Source organism: Neomonachus schauinslandi, chromosome 7, assembly GCF_002201575.2.
Source record: "Neomonachus schauinslandi chromosome 7, ASM220157v2, whole genome shotgun sequence".
Lineage (NCBI taxonomy): Eukaryota > Metazoa > Chordata > Mammalia > Carnivora > Phocidae > Neomonachus > Neomonachus schauinslandi.
The window spans coordinates 47,081,210-47,097,903 of record NC_058409.1 but is presented as its reverse complement, the minus strand read 5'-3'; the positions used below and the strand labels follow the sequence as shown (position 1 = coordinate 47,097,903).

The 16,694-nt window shown below is 35.3% G+C and overlaps 1 protein-coding gene across 7 annotated transcripts in view; it reads right to left on the bottom strand.

Moving 5' to 3' along the window:
- TRAPPC13 (trafficking protein particle complex subunit 13) overlaps positions 1-16,694 on the bottom strand; it is a 39,270-nt gene that overhangs the window by 16,165 nt on the left and 6,411 nt on the right. For 6 of the 7 annotated variants that reach the window (XM_021701808.2, XM_021701809.2, XM_021701810.2 and 3 more), the window contains exons 2-5: positions 11,199-11,267; positions 10,536-10,635; positions 8,686-8,770; positions 722-849 (exon numbers count right to left, since the gene is read on the bottom strand). In XM_021701808.2, coding sequence (XP_021557483.1) covers positions 722-849; positions 8,686-8,770; positions 10,536-10,635; positions 11,199-11,267 — 382 coding nt within the window. The remainder of the gene's footprint in view (positions 1-721; positions 850-8,685; positions 8,771-10,535; positions 10,636-11,198; positions 11,268-16,694) is intronic. The other variant, XM_021701813.2, reaches the window with a different exon arrangement.

The window sequence follows — 16,694 nt, the reverse complement described above, 5'->3', positions numbered from 1 at the left end:
TATATACTTCTTTAAGTCACGGAAGAGAGGCAAAAATGGTGACATAGGTGGAGATGAAGAACGGGGGGAGAATGACATACAGTTAGTAAGAACTAACAGGACTTTGTAAATTGATTGTATGTGGGGATGGTAAGGCAGATGAAGTCTAAAATTACTTTAAATGGCTGAAATTTTCATATTTGCCTCTCAGACAAAGAAAAATAGAGATTCACACTGAAATATATACATAGGCCAGGAATATATAATTTGAGATTTTTTTCTCATAGCTTGTCTTACTTTGGTTCTGTATTTCTGAATTCTCAGGGTAAAGTGTATATACATAGTTAAATACAGAACTGAAAAGTTGTACAGAACTGAAAAGTTGTAATTTAAAAATAAACACTATAATGTCAGTTCCTAACATTTCAAAAAATAATAAATGTACTTTTAGTCAGAGTGGTACCTGGGTTTTAAACATCTGTGTGGCTTTTTATTTTTTTGTATAAGATCGTCTATCGATGCAAACACGAAAACAGAAATAAAGGAAAATAAATTAACATATTTTCCCCTATAAAACAAACATTTTGTTTAAAGTCGTTTGTGGTAAGCACGTAAGCTTATAACATTAAATTCCTTCCTAAGTAGATTCTTAGGCTTGATGCTAAATGTACATAAAGCGAAAATTTCAAATAAAGGCATACATGAGTAAAAGCCTTTGAGAACTAGTAAAATTAATCCTTACATGTGTGTTCCAATTTCCTTTACTTCATGGTGTATGACATCATCAATACAACAATCAGGTTTAAGTTCAGCCACTGCAGCATTGGAGGCTGAAAGATTTAAACGCTGAGAACTTGTCTGAAGATCAGCCTTGAAAAAAAGAGATTAAAAAAAAATCCAAATGAGACTGGTTACCTACAGGCTGTGACTGGGTATGAGTAAAAATAGGGGAGCAGGAACAAGGAAGCAGGGTTGACGGGGAGCAACACTTCTTGGTGTCAATCTTTCTATAGAGCTCTGTAGCTTAGAACCATGTTCATGTTTCATACATGCACACCCAAATTAAATAAATAAAAATCAGCCAGGAAGTAGGGGGAATAGGTAATGGAATACAAATAGTACCAAACGAACACAACCACACTGGGAAGGAGGAATGGGAAAAAAAGAACTAACCTAAGTTAGTTTGGCTAACAAAAGCTAGAGACAAAAAGAATGGCACACGAATATTGTACTCTAGCTAGTGTGTTTGCTTGTTCACAGGGGTATGAATTAGCAATTCTGCAACAGTTATGTGTATACTGGGACTAAACAAAAAAAATACTACGGATAACAAGAGAGAAGCTTCTCACCTTTGGAGAAAAAAAGGGGCAAATAAGGAAAGGGAGAAGGCTGCAACGAAACTTGTGGTGTTTAGTTGGAATCAGAGGCATCAATATGAATATATGGTTTTAAAACATACATACAGATGGATATCCCAGGGACAAATAGAGATAGATGTGTACACATGTGCTACTGTATAACACTAAAAGATAAATTACTATCAGATGTTATTTGTAAAACTAGAGATCAGCATTAAGGTCACCAACAAAGAAAGGACTATCTTCTCTAAAATAACACCCAGTTGCTTTCTATTACATTCCCCCTTTATTTCTTTTCGAACATTTCTCACTCTAATTGTCATAAATGGCATCCTCCCTTAATCTCAGTCACTTTCTGTCACATTCAAATTTAACTTCCCTTTTAACATTTACCACAATCTCTAGTTACTTATTTTTAGTATTTTGTATACCTGTTTCTGCCCACCCTATCGAAAATCTAAGGTCTATGGAGGCACAAACCTCTTTTGTCTTCTCTTACTCACTACTACAACCTGATGCCTGACACCATACTAGGTAATTAATAAATACGTGTTGAATACTGAATGTTATGATGAAACTTTGAGGCAAATGTTAAGAAAAATTCAGAGAAAGTAAAGATCATGCTAGGTCATAAGGATTAGGGGAAGTTTTTATATAAAAGCTTGGATTCTATTAAGTCTTTGTTTTTAAAAAACTAACAGGTTTTCTGCAGTTAATTCTAATCTAACATTCTTAATGCTAGGCACTGTGAAGTGGGATATTTATTTGTGCTATCTCTTTGGTCGTTATAATCAGTTTTAAATAGCAGGAACTCAAATTTATTGGGCACTCTCTATGTGCAAGGCCTTGTTCTAAGCTCATTATTCATTTAATATCTACAATCCTAAGTAGGCAGTCATACTATTCCCATTTTACAGACAATAAAACCAAGGCACAGAGAAGTAACAACTTCCCTAAGGTTATACAACTAGTAAGTAACGGAACTAAGATTAAAAATTCCTTAAACATTTTAGAAACCAGAGAAGAGGGGGTTAAAAAAAAGAAACACTCAAACCCATGGGCTTTCTGTCCAGTATGTTTTCCTCTGTGTCATTTTTTTAAGCGTCACAACTACAGTATTAATATATATACGACTGAACACTTGCATCTTTTTTTCTTTTTCGCTATTATAAATAATGCTGCACCAACCATTTACTTTCTTATTACCTACTATAGGCCAGGGCTTTGCCAGGAGCTGGAGATACATCAGTGAACAAAACGAACCAAAATCCCTGCCTGTGTTGAATTTAAATGTTTGGGGAAAATAGTAGTGGAGAAATAGGGGAATACTTTTTTTTTTTTTCTCTCAAGAGGGGCCTGACCTCACAACCCTCAGATCCAGACCTGAGCTGAAATCAAGAGTCGGAAAGGGAGATGAACCATGAGAGACTAGGGACCCTGGACCCCAGGAAACAGAGGGTTTCGGGGGGGGGAGGGGCACCTGGGTGGCTCAGTTGGTTAAGCATCTGTCTTCGGCTCAGGTCATGATCCCAGGGTCCTGGGATCGAGCCCCGCATCGGGCTCCCTGCTCGGCGGGAAGCCTGCTTCTCCCTCTCCCACGCCCCCTGCTTGTGTTCCCTCTCTGGCTGTCTCTCTCTGTCAGATAAAGAAATAAAATCTTAAAAAAAAACAAAAAACAAAAACAAAACTAAGCTGACAGTAAAAGAATAAAAAAAGTACAGATTCACAGTCTCTCTTCTTGATTTCAAAATTCCAGGAGTTATAAAAAAAAGTTTTGAGGACAGAAGTCTGGGTAGCTGAAGTAATAGCAGCAGTATAATTATGATCTCCCAAGTCATCCACAAAACAAAAACAAAAACAAAAAACAAAACAAAAACAAATAAAACTATACTAAACCTTGTGTTAGTATAAGTAGAAAGCAGCAAATGTCCAAACTTCATATTACCTGTAAGTAGACAAATATCAAATTTTTGCAAGCTATTTCTCATGCTCTTGCCATAAGCCTTTGCAAAGAATAAGAGAAGTTCAGGAAAAGTTGAGCTGAAGAGAAAGAGAAGAGATAGGTCTAACACTGATCTAAACCACTTCCAGAAAGACAAAGTCTATTCTAAGCGTGAAAATACTGAGAAAGGGCATTACTGGAAGATGAGAGCACGGTCTATAGGAAAGGGACGTAACAGTTGTTTGACAGGAAAGAAAACACGTCAGGGTTTTGAAAAAGAGTAAAAAGGAGAGACACCTTTTGGAAACTGTGGAGGGAAGAGGAAAAATTTAGGACACTACAATTCACATGAAAAGAGAAAATTTGGGGCTCCTGGGTGGCTCAGTCGGTTAAGCATCTGCCTTCAGCTCGGGGCATGATCCCAGGGTCCTGGGATCGAGCCCCACGTCGGGCTCCCTGCTCAGAGGGGAGCCTGCTTCTCCCTCTGCCTGCTGCTCCCCCTGCTTGTGCACTCTCTGACAAATAAAATCTTAAAAAAAAAAAAGAAAATCTGAGGAACACACAACCCCTTCCTCCTCCATCAGCCTTCCCAAAAGCCACCCAGTAAAGAAACCACACTTTGTTCACAATGCTTTAAGAGGGTATTTTTGAATTAGGAATATCAAAGCACCCAAACTACATTTCACAGAATGCAAAGCTACCAACAGTCTTCATCTATACAAAAAATACTATAAAAGTAGATGAGAACTGAGACAATTCACTGATAAAAACTGCCACCCCAAACCAATAGTGAACTAACTACTGTATACTAAGAGAAAACTATAGTAAAATACTCAAACTGAATTAAATACCCTCAAGAGAACATATGAAATATAAAAAAACACCTAGAATGAGAAATTTTAAAAACAAAGCTAAATTTGTTGTTGGTGGTGTTTTAGCATGGGGCCAAAATTTTTTTAGAGAAGAATGTAAATAGTTGATTGAATTCAGGAAAGAAAAAAAGGACACAAATCATATTAGAAACGTGAAATGACAAACGAAATAATTGAATACAACTACTATTAAAATCCATGAGAACTTTCTAGAAATAAAAGATCTAAATCTACATATTGAAAGGGTCCACTTGCTGTCAGAGAAATGACATCAAATGACCAATTCTAAAACATACAGGAAAAAAAAAATCCCCAGGGCCTCCAGGAAAAATTACCAAATAACTTACAAGGCAAGAGAATATGACTGGCATCAGTCCTCTCAAAAACAGCATATATAATAGCTAAGTAACAAAGGAGCAGCATTTTCAGAAAACATAAGGAAGGAAAATGTAAATGAAGGATTTTATATCCAGCCAAACTGTCCTTCAAGTATAAAAACACTTTTGGACACTTCAAGGCTCTGAGGATATTACCCCCACAAGCATGTCTGGAGCAATCTACTTGACAAATCTCGATCCAATCAATATGCAAATAAAAATGGGAAGATACGAGAAGGGGGAAAAGGAAAGTGGTCTAAGCAATAGGTAAGAGTTAAAGGACACTATTAAAGACTAAAAGTCCTACAGTAAGCAGCCAAGTAAGAAACAGCAAAGGGGGGATATATCATAAAAGGCATAAATACAAAGGCAAAATATAAAACAAAATACAAACTTCCCTAAACACAAAAATTATTTGAAAAATAAAGAATGAAAACACGTTGCGTGGAGAAAAAAGGCATAGCAGATGTAACATAATACGCTTACTATTTAAATAGAAAACAATGTGACATATTTGAAACTGACCATATAAACTTATAGATAAACGTGAATGGACTTAATTCATCTAATAAAAAAATTCAATATGGCTCACAAAGCAAGACCCAACTATGTGTAATATAAGAGAAACATAAAATAAAAACAAAATGAGAAAGGCTAAAAATAAAAAGATGGACAAAGGCACACCAGGCAAATGGAAACAGTAAACAAAACCGGGTAGTGATACAGACACCCCAACTAAGATTTGAGCCAAAAAGCATTAAACTGGCAAAGGAGGAAACTTTTAGTGCTATAAGCCACAATTCAAAATGAAGAACAACAAGCATAAATATCTATGAACCAAAGAGCATAGCCTTTCATAAAGCACAAAGTTTAAGATACAAATAGAAGCACACTAATAATATGAGATTAACATGTCACTTTCAGTACAAGACAGATCAAGTTGACCAAAAAAAAAAAAAAAAGGAAGTAAAGATACGGGAGACCTACCAACACCATTAGTAAAGGTAAATCTTATGGATCTACATATCTAGCTTTACAATGGATAATAGAAAATACACCTTCTTCTTACGTACACATGGAATATTCATTAAAAATTAGTATTAGGTCACAAAGAAAACACTATCAAGTTCTGTAAGTGGGAATAAAACAAGAACAAAATTTATCACAATGCAATTAAACAAACTATAGATCATTAACCAGAAAAAAAAAAAACCTCCTTTCTATCTGAAAAACCTATTAAACAACTCTTGGGTGGAAGAGGAAATAAAAATAAAATTATAGAATTCTTAAAAACGTAATCAGAATGAAAATGCTACATATTAGAATCTGTAGGATATGTTTAAAGCAATCAGAAGAAAATTCTTTTATCAACAGAAATAAAAGAATAAAAATTAAATCCCCAGCTGAGAAAGCTAGAAAAGAACAAAGTAAAAAATCAGAAGCATAAGAAAGGAACTTGTTAAAAGCAAAAATCAAAGAGGTAGAGAATAAAAAAACATTAAATGTAATGAAAATAGTTTTGAAAAAAAAATACACAAAACAAAAGCTAGTTTAACGAAGAGAGGAAAAAAAAAAGGAAGCAAAATTATGCAAAATAAGAAATGACCAGGGGAAAAATACCAATAGAGGAGAAATTTTTCAGAGACTACTTTGTAGACCTGTATGCAAATACTACCTAAAGTGGATCATTTCCTAGAATAAAACAGTTTAACAAACTGTTATACACCATTAGACACAAAAAGCTTAAACTGATCTCCACAGGAAAAAAGGGCAGATGTTATTAAGAAACTTCCCCCATTAGACATACAAGCTCACATGATTGCACAGAATTCTTTAAACCCTACAAAAAGCAGATAGTCTAAGTGCTCCAAATACATTGTTTCAAGGCACTGAAAATGAAGGAAAATTATCTAAATCTTTTACTTATTTATTTTTAAAAGATTTTATTTATTTATTTGACAGAGAGCAAGAGCGAGAGAGATCACAGAGGGAGAGGGAGAAGCCGACTTGCCGCTGTGCAGGGAGCCCATGCGGGGCTCGATCCCAGGACCCTGAGATCATGACCTGAGCCCAAGGCAGATGCTTAACCAAAGGCAGACGCTTAACTGACTGAGCCACCCAAGCACCCCCTAAATCTTTTTTTAAGAAACCATAATAGAGACATCTAAAAGCTAATAGACAACATAAAAAAGAAAAATATAAACCAGTATCATGCTGTGCTTCCTCACCTATATCCTAAGTTATTCTGATGTCAAAAACGGCTTATATGTAAATCATGAATCTGAATGTCTTATCTGAGAAACTAAGATAACTCTTGGTGGGCACTGCACAATAAACATTAGCTACTATTATTAAATACCACGGCCTTTATGGAAATTAAATCTCAATAAAGCCAACATAAATATAAGTAGATATTTTATACTAAGTATGCTATTATATTATTTACTCTTTTAAATACTGACTTAAATCTTATGTACTTGTTGATTTATTCACCTTATGAAAATAAATTAATCATTTACTGAATGTCAACTGTATGCCAGGAAAAAAGTATATGTTCTCAAAGTTCTCACAGTCAGACCTTTTCATAATCAATGCAGAGGTTGGCAAACTTTTTCTTTAAAAGGTCAGATAGCAAATAATTTGGACTTTACAATCTCTTCGCAACTCTGCAACTCCCCAGTTGTACTCCCAGTTGTAGCTTAATATCTGCCCCAGATAATACATAAATGAATGACTGTGGCTGTGTGCCAATAAAACTTTATTTATGGACACTGACATTTGAATTTCATATAATTTTCACATCCAAAGTAAGATTGTTTCTTTTGAATCATTTGAAAATGTAGAAAACATTCTTAGCTCCAAGGCCTTATAAAAACAGGCAAGAGACCAAATTTGGCCTGCAGGCTATAGCCTGACAACCCGCAGTTTAATAAAAGGCAGAAACTCCATCCATATTATGACAAACATACAAACATCTATGAAAAATTTTGCATCCAGTTTCTGGTAGTTGGGTCATATATGAAATTTGGAATATTGGCTCTACGAGGTCCTTTTCAATTCTAATACTTGCTGATCATTTTAAAACTCATTTTAATTGGACTTCCCTTTTGGCAATGCTCTAGTAACATAAAGTTACCATGTGAAGATAGCTCTGATGACTTCTCCCTAACCTAGAGTAAATTTTTTTTTTTTTTTAAAGATTTTATTCATTTGACAGAGAGACACAGCGAGAGAGGGAACACAAGCAAGGGCAGACGGAGAGGGAGAAGCAGGCTTCCCGCCGAGCAGGGAGCCTGATGTGGGGCTCGATCCCAGGACCCTGGGTTCACGACCCGAGCCAAAGGCAGACGCTCAACGACTGAGCCACCCAGGCGCCCCTGACCTACAGTAAATTTTTACTTTCTTTATGCCCTTTCTCTTTCTGAATAAATTTCAGATTGTTTAATTGAGTTAGCATATTCTACCTCTTGATTTCTAAATGACTGCAAAATCTTCTAACTGGTGTATTTCCTACAAACTATCCCAATCAATGCTTTCGTATCAGTCTTCTAACACGGTGTGAATACCTTTGCTCAAAAGTCCCCACTGACTGCCCACTGCCTTAAAAAAAAACACACAAAAAAAACGCTAAAACCCTTAGCTATAACCTGGCTTTCAAGATGCTCCACTTTATGACTACTACACATCTCTGTACCTTACCTACTTCTTCTATCAAGTGAATTCTGTTCTCTGCTACAAGAACACTTTATGGATGCCTATGCCTCTGCTCCTGAGTATCATGTTCCTCTTTTTCTCTAAATCCTACCATTCTTTGAAGATCCTGTTGTGTTCCTTCTCCAATAAGTCTTCGTGATTGATGCAATCCTCTGTGATCTTTCCTCCTCTTCCAAATTTTATGTTAATCACAAATTATTAATAAAAACTTAAACCTTTGGTATACTTTCTCACCCAAGTGATCACAACCTTTGAGGATAAGGAAAAATGATTCTGTGCCCAGCATATTATCTTATACCTTTAAGTGTTCAATTAATGCCTGTTGTTAATGACAATGAAAAAGTCCAGTATCAAAATGCATTTTAATGATGTTTCAAAAACACAGAAATACAAATTAAAAAGTTAAAAAAAATATATATATCCCAAACAAGAATGCCACTTACTTTTACTAATATATCTTTTACAACTTGATTGCTATCATTATGAACGCTGATATAACTGGAAAAGGTCTCTCCCAAAAATATATTCCTGTGAAATAAAATAAACTTTTAGGCAAAAATCCACTCAAGTTTTAACACAAATATTCTTTTTTTTTTTTTAAAGATTTTATTTATTTATTCATGAGAGACAGAGAGAGAGGCAGAGGGAGAAGCAGGCTCCCAAGGAGCAGGGAGCCCAATGTGAGACTCGATCCCAGGACCCTGGGATCATGACCTGAGCCGAAGGCAGACGCTTAACCATCTGAGCCACCCAGGTGCCCTTAACACAAATATTCTATATAAGCACCACTGAGATCTTAAAATGGAGAAGAATTTAGTAAAGGATAGTGATCAGGTGAAATACTGCTTCAGCATTCCTTTGTGTACTTTAGGCTGCTCATTCATTACCCAGTACAGTTCAAAATACTGATATAGCCTATAAAACATGATATGTATCTTGGCCCTCAACTACTGTACAAACAGCCTGTTTCTCTAGACATAAGTCACCGAAATCAGATCCATGTTAAAAGTCTTAGGATTTGGGCGCCTGGGTGGCTCAGTTGGTTAAGCGACTGCCTTCAGCTCAGGTCATGATCCTGGAGTCCCGGGATCGAGTCCCGCATTGGGCTCCCTGCTTGGCAGGGAGTCTGCTTCTCCCTCTGACCCTCCTCCCTCTCATGCTCTCTGTCTCTCATTCTGTCTCAAATAAATAAATAAAATCTTTAAAAAAAAAAAAAAGTCTTAGGATTTATTACTGAAGAGACTACACAAGGCAATTTTTAAAATAGCTTATGCCCTAAATCTAGTAGAGACCCCAGTAATTGATCTGAGTATTTTTTACCAATTTGTTTTATTTTTCTAAGTTATTCTAATACAAATAATGACTACTTTATATTTTTGTAAAGATTTATAAAATACCTGTTTATAAATATATATTATATAAAAATCTATAAATATATTTTATGTTAATTTTTTAATATGAATATATTTCCAAGCTTTCAAGACACCAGTCAGTGACCACATTCTGTAAACCTTTTTTAAAAACCTGAAAAATTGGGGCGCCTGGATGGCTTAGTCAGTTAAGCGTCTGCCTTCAGCTCAGGTCATGATCTCAGGGTCCTGGGATCGAGCCCTGCTTTAGGCTCTCTGTTCAGCGGGGAGTCTGCTTCTCCTTCTGTCTCTCTCTCTGTGCTCCCCCTCTCTCAAATAAATAAAATCTTAAAAATAAATAAATAAATAAATAAATAAAAACCTGAAAAATTCCATGTGGTCTTAAATTCTCTCAGTTGCAAACAGAGTAAAACCAAGGGCTTCTACCTCATTAATAGCCTAGAATAAGAGAAAAGCTAAGAATAAGAGAAGGAATAAAAATTGACAGTTCCTAATGAGCTGACAAGTCTGACACCTTATGTTGGGTATGTATCTTTTTTTTTTTTTTTTTGCAGGGGGCTGGTGGTGGTGATTTAGAGGGGATGGCAGAGGGAAAGGGAGAGAGAGAATTCCAAGTAGGGTCCATATCCAGCATGAGCCCGATGAAGAGCTTGATCTCACCAACCTGAGATTACGATCTGAGCCAAAAGGAAGACTTGGACACTTAACTGGCGGAGTCACCCAGGAGCCCCTCCCCTTTTTTTTTTTCTTTTTTTTTTTTTTAATTAAAAAAAAAACCCGGAATCACAAAGTTTAATTTTGGTAAAACCTTTTTTTTTTTTAACCACTTAAATGTATGAGTATTTTTCCATTCATTAGTTATTTTATGAAAGCATAATTTGTAATGGCTTTAAGTACAGTTTATGTCAACATTTCATTCTTACCCGAAATTCTGTGGTAAAGTCAACATTTCTCCCAACATTAAAATTTCTGCACCATTTACAGTTGAAGGATCATCTCTCATGAGTTGGTTAAAGAGCTCTCCTATAGAAAGAGAAAAACATAAATTCTAACATCTATCTTGTAAATAAGTTTTACCTCCATAAAGAAACAGCTGGGAGAAACACTTAAAAAAAAAGAATCTTAACAAAAATTATATTACAAATATCTAATTTATAATCTTCACTGCAACAAATGCATGCCAAAAAATTCTACTTTCATGGACAATGAACACTTCAGAAACAAAGGAAAAAGAAGGTCATCAGATACAAAATATAGAGAGTTCCAATAATTTTAAATAAAGGGAATGGCTAATACACATGTTGATGGAACATGTGAGGATAAATAAAATTTTAGTATCATGACTATGAATGTATCCTTACTAAAATTAAAAGTTTCTTGTTGCCATGGGAAATCAACAGTATCTTGACTTAGAGATTATGAGTAAGACCTACACTTAGATGGCCACCACTTACATCATACAAAAAGAGACAACAAAGAATGCAGCAAAAAGTTAGTATAAGACTGGCAAGACTATGCTTATTCCAAGGTAATATAGGCAATCCAGGTTTCAACTTTTCCCTAGGTGCAAGCAGAACAAAGCATACCAGGTAAGTCTTTTTCTTCACATGTTACTGGAATATTGGTGAATAAAGTAGGCTTAGTTAACCGCATCACTGTGAATTAAGAAAAAAAAAAGAAAATATTAATACTGCTTTGGGCTAGCATTCCAAGTTGAGTGTATGATACCCATCAATTCCATACTAAAATCAAATATAACCTAAAGCTTCCTAAATATAATAGTAAGTATTCCCAAAATCACACACCAATGATTTACTAAAAATGTTAATTTACAACAGAAAATCTTACATATGATTTATTTAAAACCTAATGTATTGTAAAAATTAAATGTAAATGTAGAATGCCACATAATAGAAAAGCTGAAAAATAAAGGAATTTTAAAGCTTAAGGTATATGAGAATAGGCTTTAAGAAAAATCCTGAGTGGCTATGAACAATATCAAGATATCTTCCTGAAAGGGAAAAATGTTTTGATTCACCATCTTGAATATGAGACAGTAATTTTACAAAAAAACGAATCTTTACGAGCTTTCTCTCTCGGTTCTAATCCCTGGCCACTGGAAGTTCAGTAAGTGGACCTTTAAGTAATATTAATTCTGTAAAGAAATTACAAAAGTATCACTTAACGTATAGCTTTGTAAAATTCCAACCGAAACTAAGATTTGTTCTTGAGACATGACAGAATGTGTCTGAAATTTAGAAAAACAAGTAAAAATAAGCTAAGGAAATTAATGGGAAAAAATGAGGAAGAAATGGATTTACCATATATTAAAAGATTTAAGTCTATAATCAACTAATTGGCTTATTAACACAAGACCACACAGATATATTAGATAGTTAAAAAAAAGATTAGGATGCAGAAAAAAAATTAACATGATAAAGTGCTAGCACACTGGTTAGCTATCTGGGAAAAATAAAAAATTTAATTTACAAATTCAATTGAAGTATCAAATAAATTGCCTATGTATCAAATAGTTAAGAGGCAAAAATTAAGCCACAAAAAACTTTTAAAAAGTGAAAATTTATGAAACCTAGTCAAGTAAGGATAAGACTTTCTAACTAAAAAAAAATCTTTTTCAATTATTTCTAAAGACTGACCTTTGATCACATCAAAATAAAGACAAAAATGTAACATTAAAAATCATATAAACTTGTGAAATATTTCAGAAAATTAATTATAGACTATTTCTTTATAGTCTATTAAAAATGTTCATTCAAATCAAACCCAAAAACCTTTAAAGACTATTGACCTAAATGGTCAATTCACAATATAAGTGGTATCATTAGCATATGTAAACGTGTACCACCTAACTACTAACTAGCATGTCATTCACACCAAATTTAGTGCCCTTCTCATCCTGGTCTCAGGCTAAATGTCATCTTTTCCAAAAAAGAAGTAACAGCTCACCTTGTCGCTCTCATAGTCCCTTATATTTGTCATGAACTGATATGTGTACTTATTTACAGCACTCTGATCCACGCTCCATGAGGTTGAGGCTCTTATGTATTATATTCAGTTTTCTCGCTTTGTTGCTTGACAATGTTTCTGACACATAGTATATTCTAAAATCTTTGCTGAATGAAAGAATTAGCACCTCACCCAAATCCTCATTAACTGGTATTATTTTGAAGATGTTAAGTTTTATGAACTGAGGCCATTAAACAATGTTATATTAAATAGATGGCTGTTGAGGGGGCCTGGCTGGCTCTTGGTCTCAGAGTCCTAAGTTCAAGCCCTACGCTGGGCACAGAGCTTACTTAAATAAAATAAAATAAAATAAAATAAAATAAAATAAAATAAAATAAAATAAAGTAAAAACATAATATAAATATAAATGGATGGCTACTGAAACAGGCAACAAATGTTAACCTTAAAATTTCTCAAGTCACTTGCATAACTGATATATACTGAGCATTTACTAGTGCTAGACAACATGCTAAATACTTCACAAGTATCAACACATTAAATTCTCATGACTACAAATTTGGTACCATTATCTACCTTTTATACATAAGGATGATGCTTGGAGAAGGTAATCTGCATATAAAAGACTACAGCAGATAGGTGGCAGAATTAGATCTGAACTCAGATAAATTCACTTTGTTCTAAATCTCTATATTATTAATTGTAAGACTGGAGTCATAAGCCTGGAATGTCATGCCTTATCAGAAACATCCTATGGGAATTCAAAATAGGACTCCATGTCAAGCAGAGTATTAACCAATTAACCAGGCCATTGACGAGGCCCTGGAAGTGGTTGAGGGAGGTTTTCTAACTTTCTACTTCACTCTTACTTCTAACTAGGAAAGAAGATTAAAATTAAGTACAATCTGAAGGGGATAATAAAGGGCTCTAGAAATGATAAAGAAGAGACAGTTTTTTTTTTTTTCACAATCTAAATATCTAAGACTCTAAGCTCACTTTTTTTTTCTTTTTCAATTGGAGAGAGAGAGAGATATCGAGAGAGACAGAGATAGCAAGAGAGAGCACGAGCGGGGAGGAGAGGGAGAAGCAGCCTCCCCGCTGAGCAGGGAGCCTGTCTGCGGGGGGAGGGGCTTGATCCCAGGACCCTGGGATCATGACCTGAGCTGAAGGCAGACGCTTAACCGACTGAGCCACCCAGGCACCCCTCTAAGCTCACTTTTAACACGAAGTGGTGTTCTTTATTCCCCTTTTTTTTTTTTCATTTCAGAAGAAACCGAATCTTTTTTTTAAAAGATTTATTTGACAGAGAGAGAGACAGAAAGAGCACACAAGCAGGGGGGAGCCGCAGAGGGAGAGGGAGAAGCAGACTCCCAGTTGGGCGCAGAGCCTGATGCGGGCTCAATCCCAGACCCCGGGATCATGACCTGAGCTGAAGGCAGATGCTTAACTGACTGAGCCACCCAGGCACCCCCAGAAGAAACCTAATCTTAATAAAAATACACTCTTCAAGGGAATCCTAAAACACTCTTTTTAAAAAGTGTCCTTGAAAATACCATGTGATTTCACTCATATGTGGAATTTAAGAAACAAACCAGCAAAAGGAAAAAAAAGAGAGACAAATCAAGAAATGGACCCTTAACTACAGAGAACTAATGGTTACCAGAACAGAGGTGGTGGGAGAATGGGTTAAACAGGTGAAAAGGATTAAGGAGTGCACTTGTATTGAGCACCAGGTGTTGTATGGAAGTGCTGAATCACTCTTTTGTACACCTGAAACTATTATTAAATGTATGATAACTGGAAATTAAATAAAAACTTAAAAAAAAAACAAAGTGTTTTTGAGTTCACCCAAATGTGTAACCAACTTATTTGCTTATTATATGCTCAAACTTCCATTATGTACAAAAGTCTTATAAAGCTTAGTTTTACTGATTCTATGATTTTCTAGGGGATGAGATAATAGAGGGTGGGTAAAGAATAACCCTCCATTAAAAATAAAAACTTCCCAAACTGGTATTAAAAATACCTGTTTCCATCATATTTTCAGAGGGAAAAATCAGTGGGGGGAGACTGCAGTTGGTAAGAAATACTATCATCCTGTGGACTCAAAGAAAACTACTATAAAGCACAGTTCGTCATACTGCAGATTCTTAAACACAAACTGGGAAAGTCCAGTTAATAACGTAAAAGTATCTCATATTAAAACTCATTGTGGTATATATATATATTTATATATACACCACACACAATGTGATATATGTGGTATATATATATATACTTACAATGTGGTATATGTGGTGTGTATACACACACACACACACACACACACACAAAGGAATATTATGCAGCCATCAAAAAAATGAAATCTTGCCACTTGCAATGACATGGATAGAACTTTACGGTATTATGCTAAGCGAAATAAGTCAATCAGAGAAAGACAACTGTCATATGATCTCACTGGTATGTGGAATTTGAGAAACAAGGAAGAGGATCATAGGGGAAAAGAGGAAAAAACTGAAACAAGACAAAAACCAGAGAGGGAGACAAACCATAAGAGACTCTTAATCTCAGGAAACAAACTGAGGGTTGCTGGAGTGGTGGGGGGTGGGAGGGATGGGGTGGCTGGGTGATGGCACTGGGGAGAGTATTGTTGCGGTGAGCACTGTGTATTTTAAGACTGATGAATCACAGACCTGTACCCCTGAAACAAATCATATGTTAATAAAAAAAAGAGAGCACTGCTTTGCAAACTACAAAAAAACAAAACAAAACTCAATGCTTCCTGTCTTATAGCAAATTAATGGACCTCAAATATTACACATAATGTTAGTTGGAAAAGAGCAACTACCAACAAAAGCAAGGCTTAAGAAACCTGGCAGAGGAACTATAATAAAGCAGTTTTTTTTTTTTTTTAAAGATTTATTTACTTTATATATAGAGAGAATAGATGCACAAGGCAGTGGGGCTCAGGGGAGAGGGAGAGAAGCAGACTCCCCAGTGAGCAGGGAGCCTAAAGCAGGGCTTGATCCCACAACCCAGAGATCATGACCTAAGCCAAAATCAAGAGTTGCAGGTTAGCTGACTGAGCCACTGAAGTGCCCCAATAAAGCACTGGTTATTAAATGATAATCTTATATTCAGGTTGAATGTTAAAAAACAGGTTCTTTGTCAAAAATTAAAGACGCAAAAAAGAATATGTGATTTTCTGCCAAGTGCCAAATCAAATATTCACTACACACAGCAAATAGTGTCATGTGTAGTGCCATTTTCATTGGAACTCACAAAACACATTTATGAAATTCAGATTCCACCTATTATCTTATTAAAAAACTTTTATAAGTCCTCAATAATTTATGAAAGAGATAGACCTGAGGTTACAAACTAATGACCTGGGCCAAGTTCAATTTGTGTATACATTTTGCTTGAAAAGAACATAAAAAAATTAAAGGAGAATCTTCTTAAAGTTCCAAGTCCTTAACTACGTTCTACAGTCTTGCCTGTCTAGTCCCTGAATGATTTCAAGTTTGTGAACTGTGAATTCTGGGCATTTTGAGCAAATTATATCAAAGTGATCATTATGCAGGAGCTCATTTTTGAAATTCTCAAAAAATGGTCTTTAAGCTATTTGATAAGTTGGTAAAGAAAGTTAAATTCATATGATATCCTCCACATCTTTTTTTTTGGTTGAATTTAACATTTATCTGAAGGTAGAAAGGTGGTCAGGGAAAAATAAAGTTATGGTATCGCTGCCACTTTCCTGGAGAGTAAAATGCCATCGGTATTTTATCAAATGGTCTCACAGATCCACCTTTCTGTATGCATTCTTGTGTCCCCAATTTACTTCCACATCTATGACTTAACAGTGGAAATGAGAAATATTGCTGAGCCCTACTATTAGCTTGTGCTAGAATCATCAGTCCTAAGGTTCTAAATACTCTAAAAAAGCTTCAAAGTAGCAGTGGATTCTAAATTCTTAGGCCTTGATTACTTCTTAAGTATTGTGTAGATAGATGAGAAATGGATCTCTCCTCCTTTTGAAATCATAGCACTATTTGCAGTAAAACTCAATCTTGAGTTTTCCAGGTCTGAATTACCCT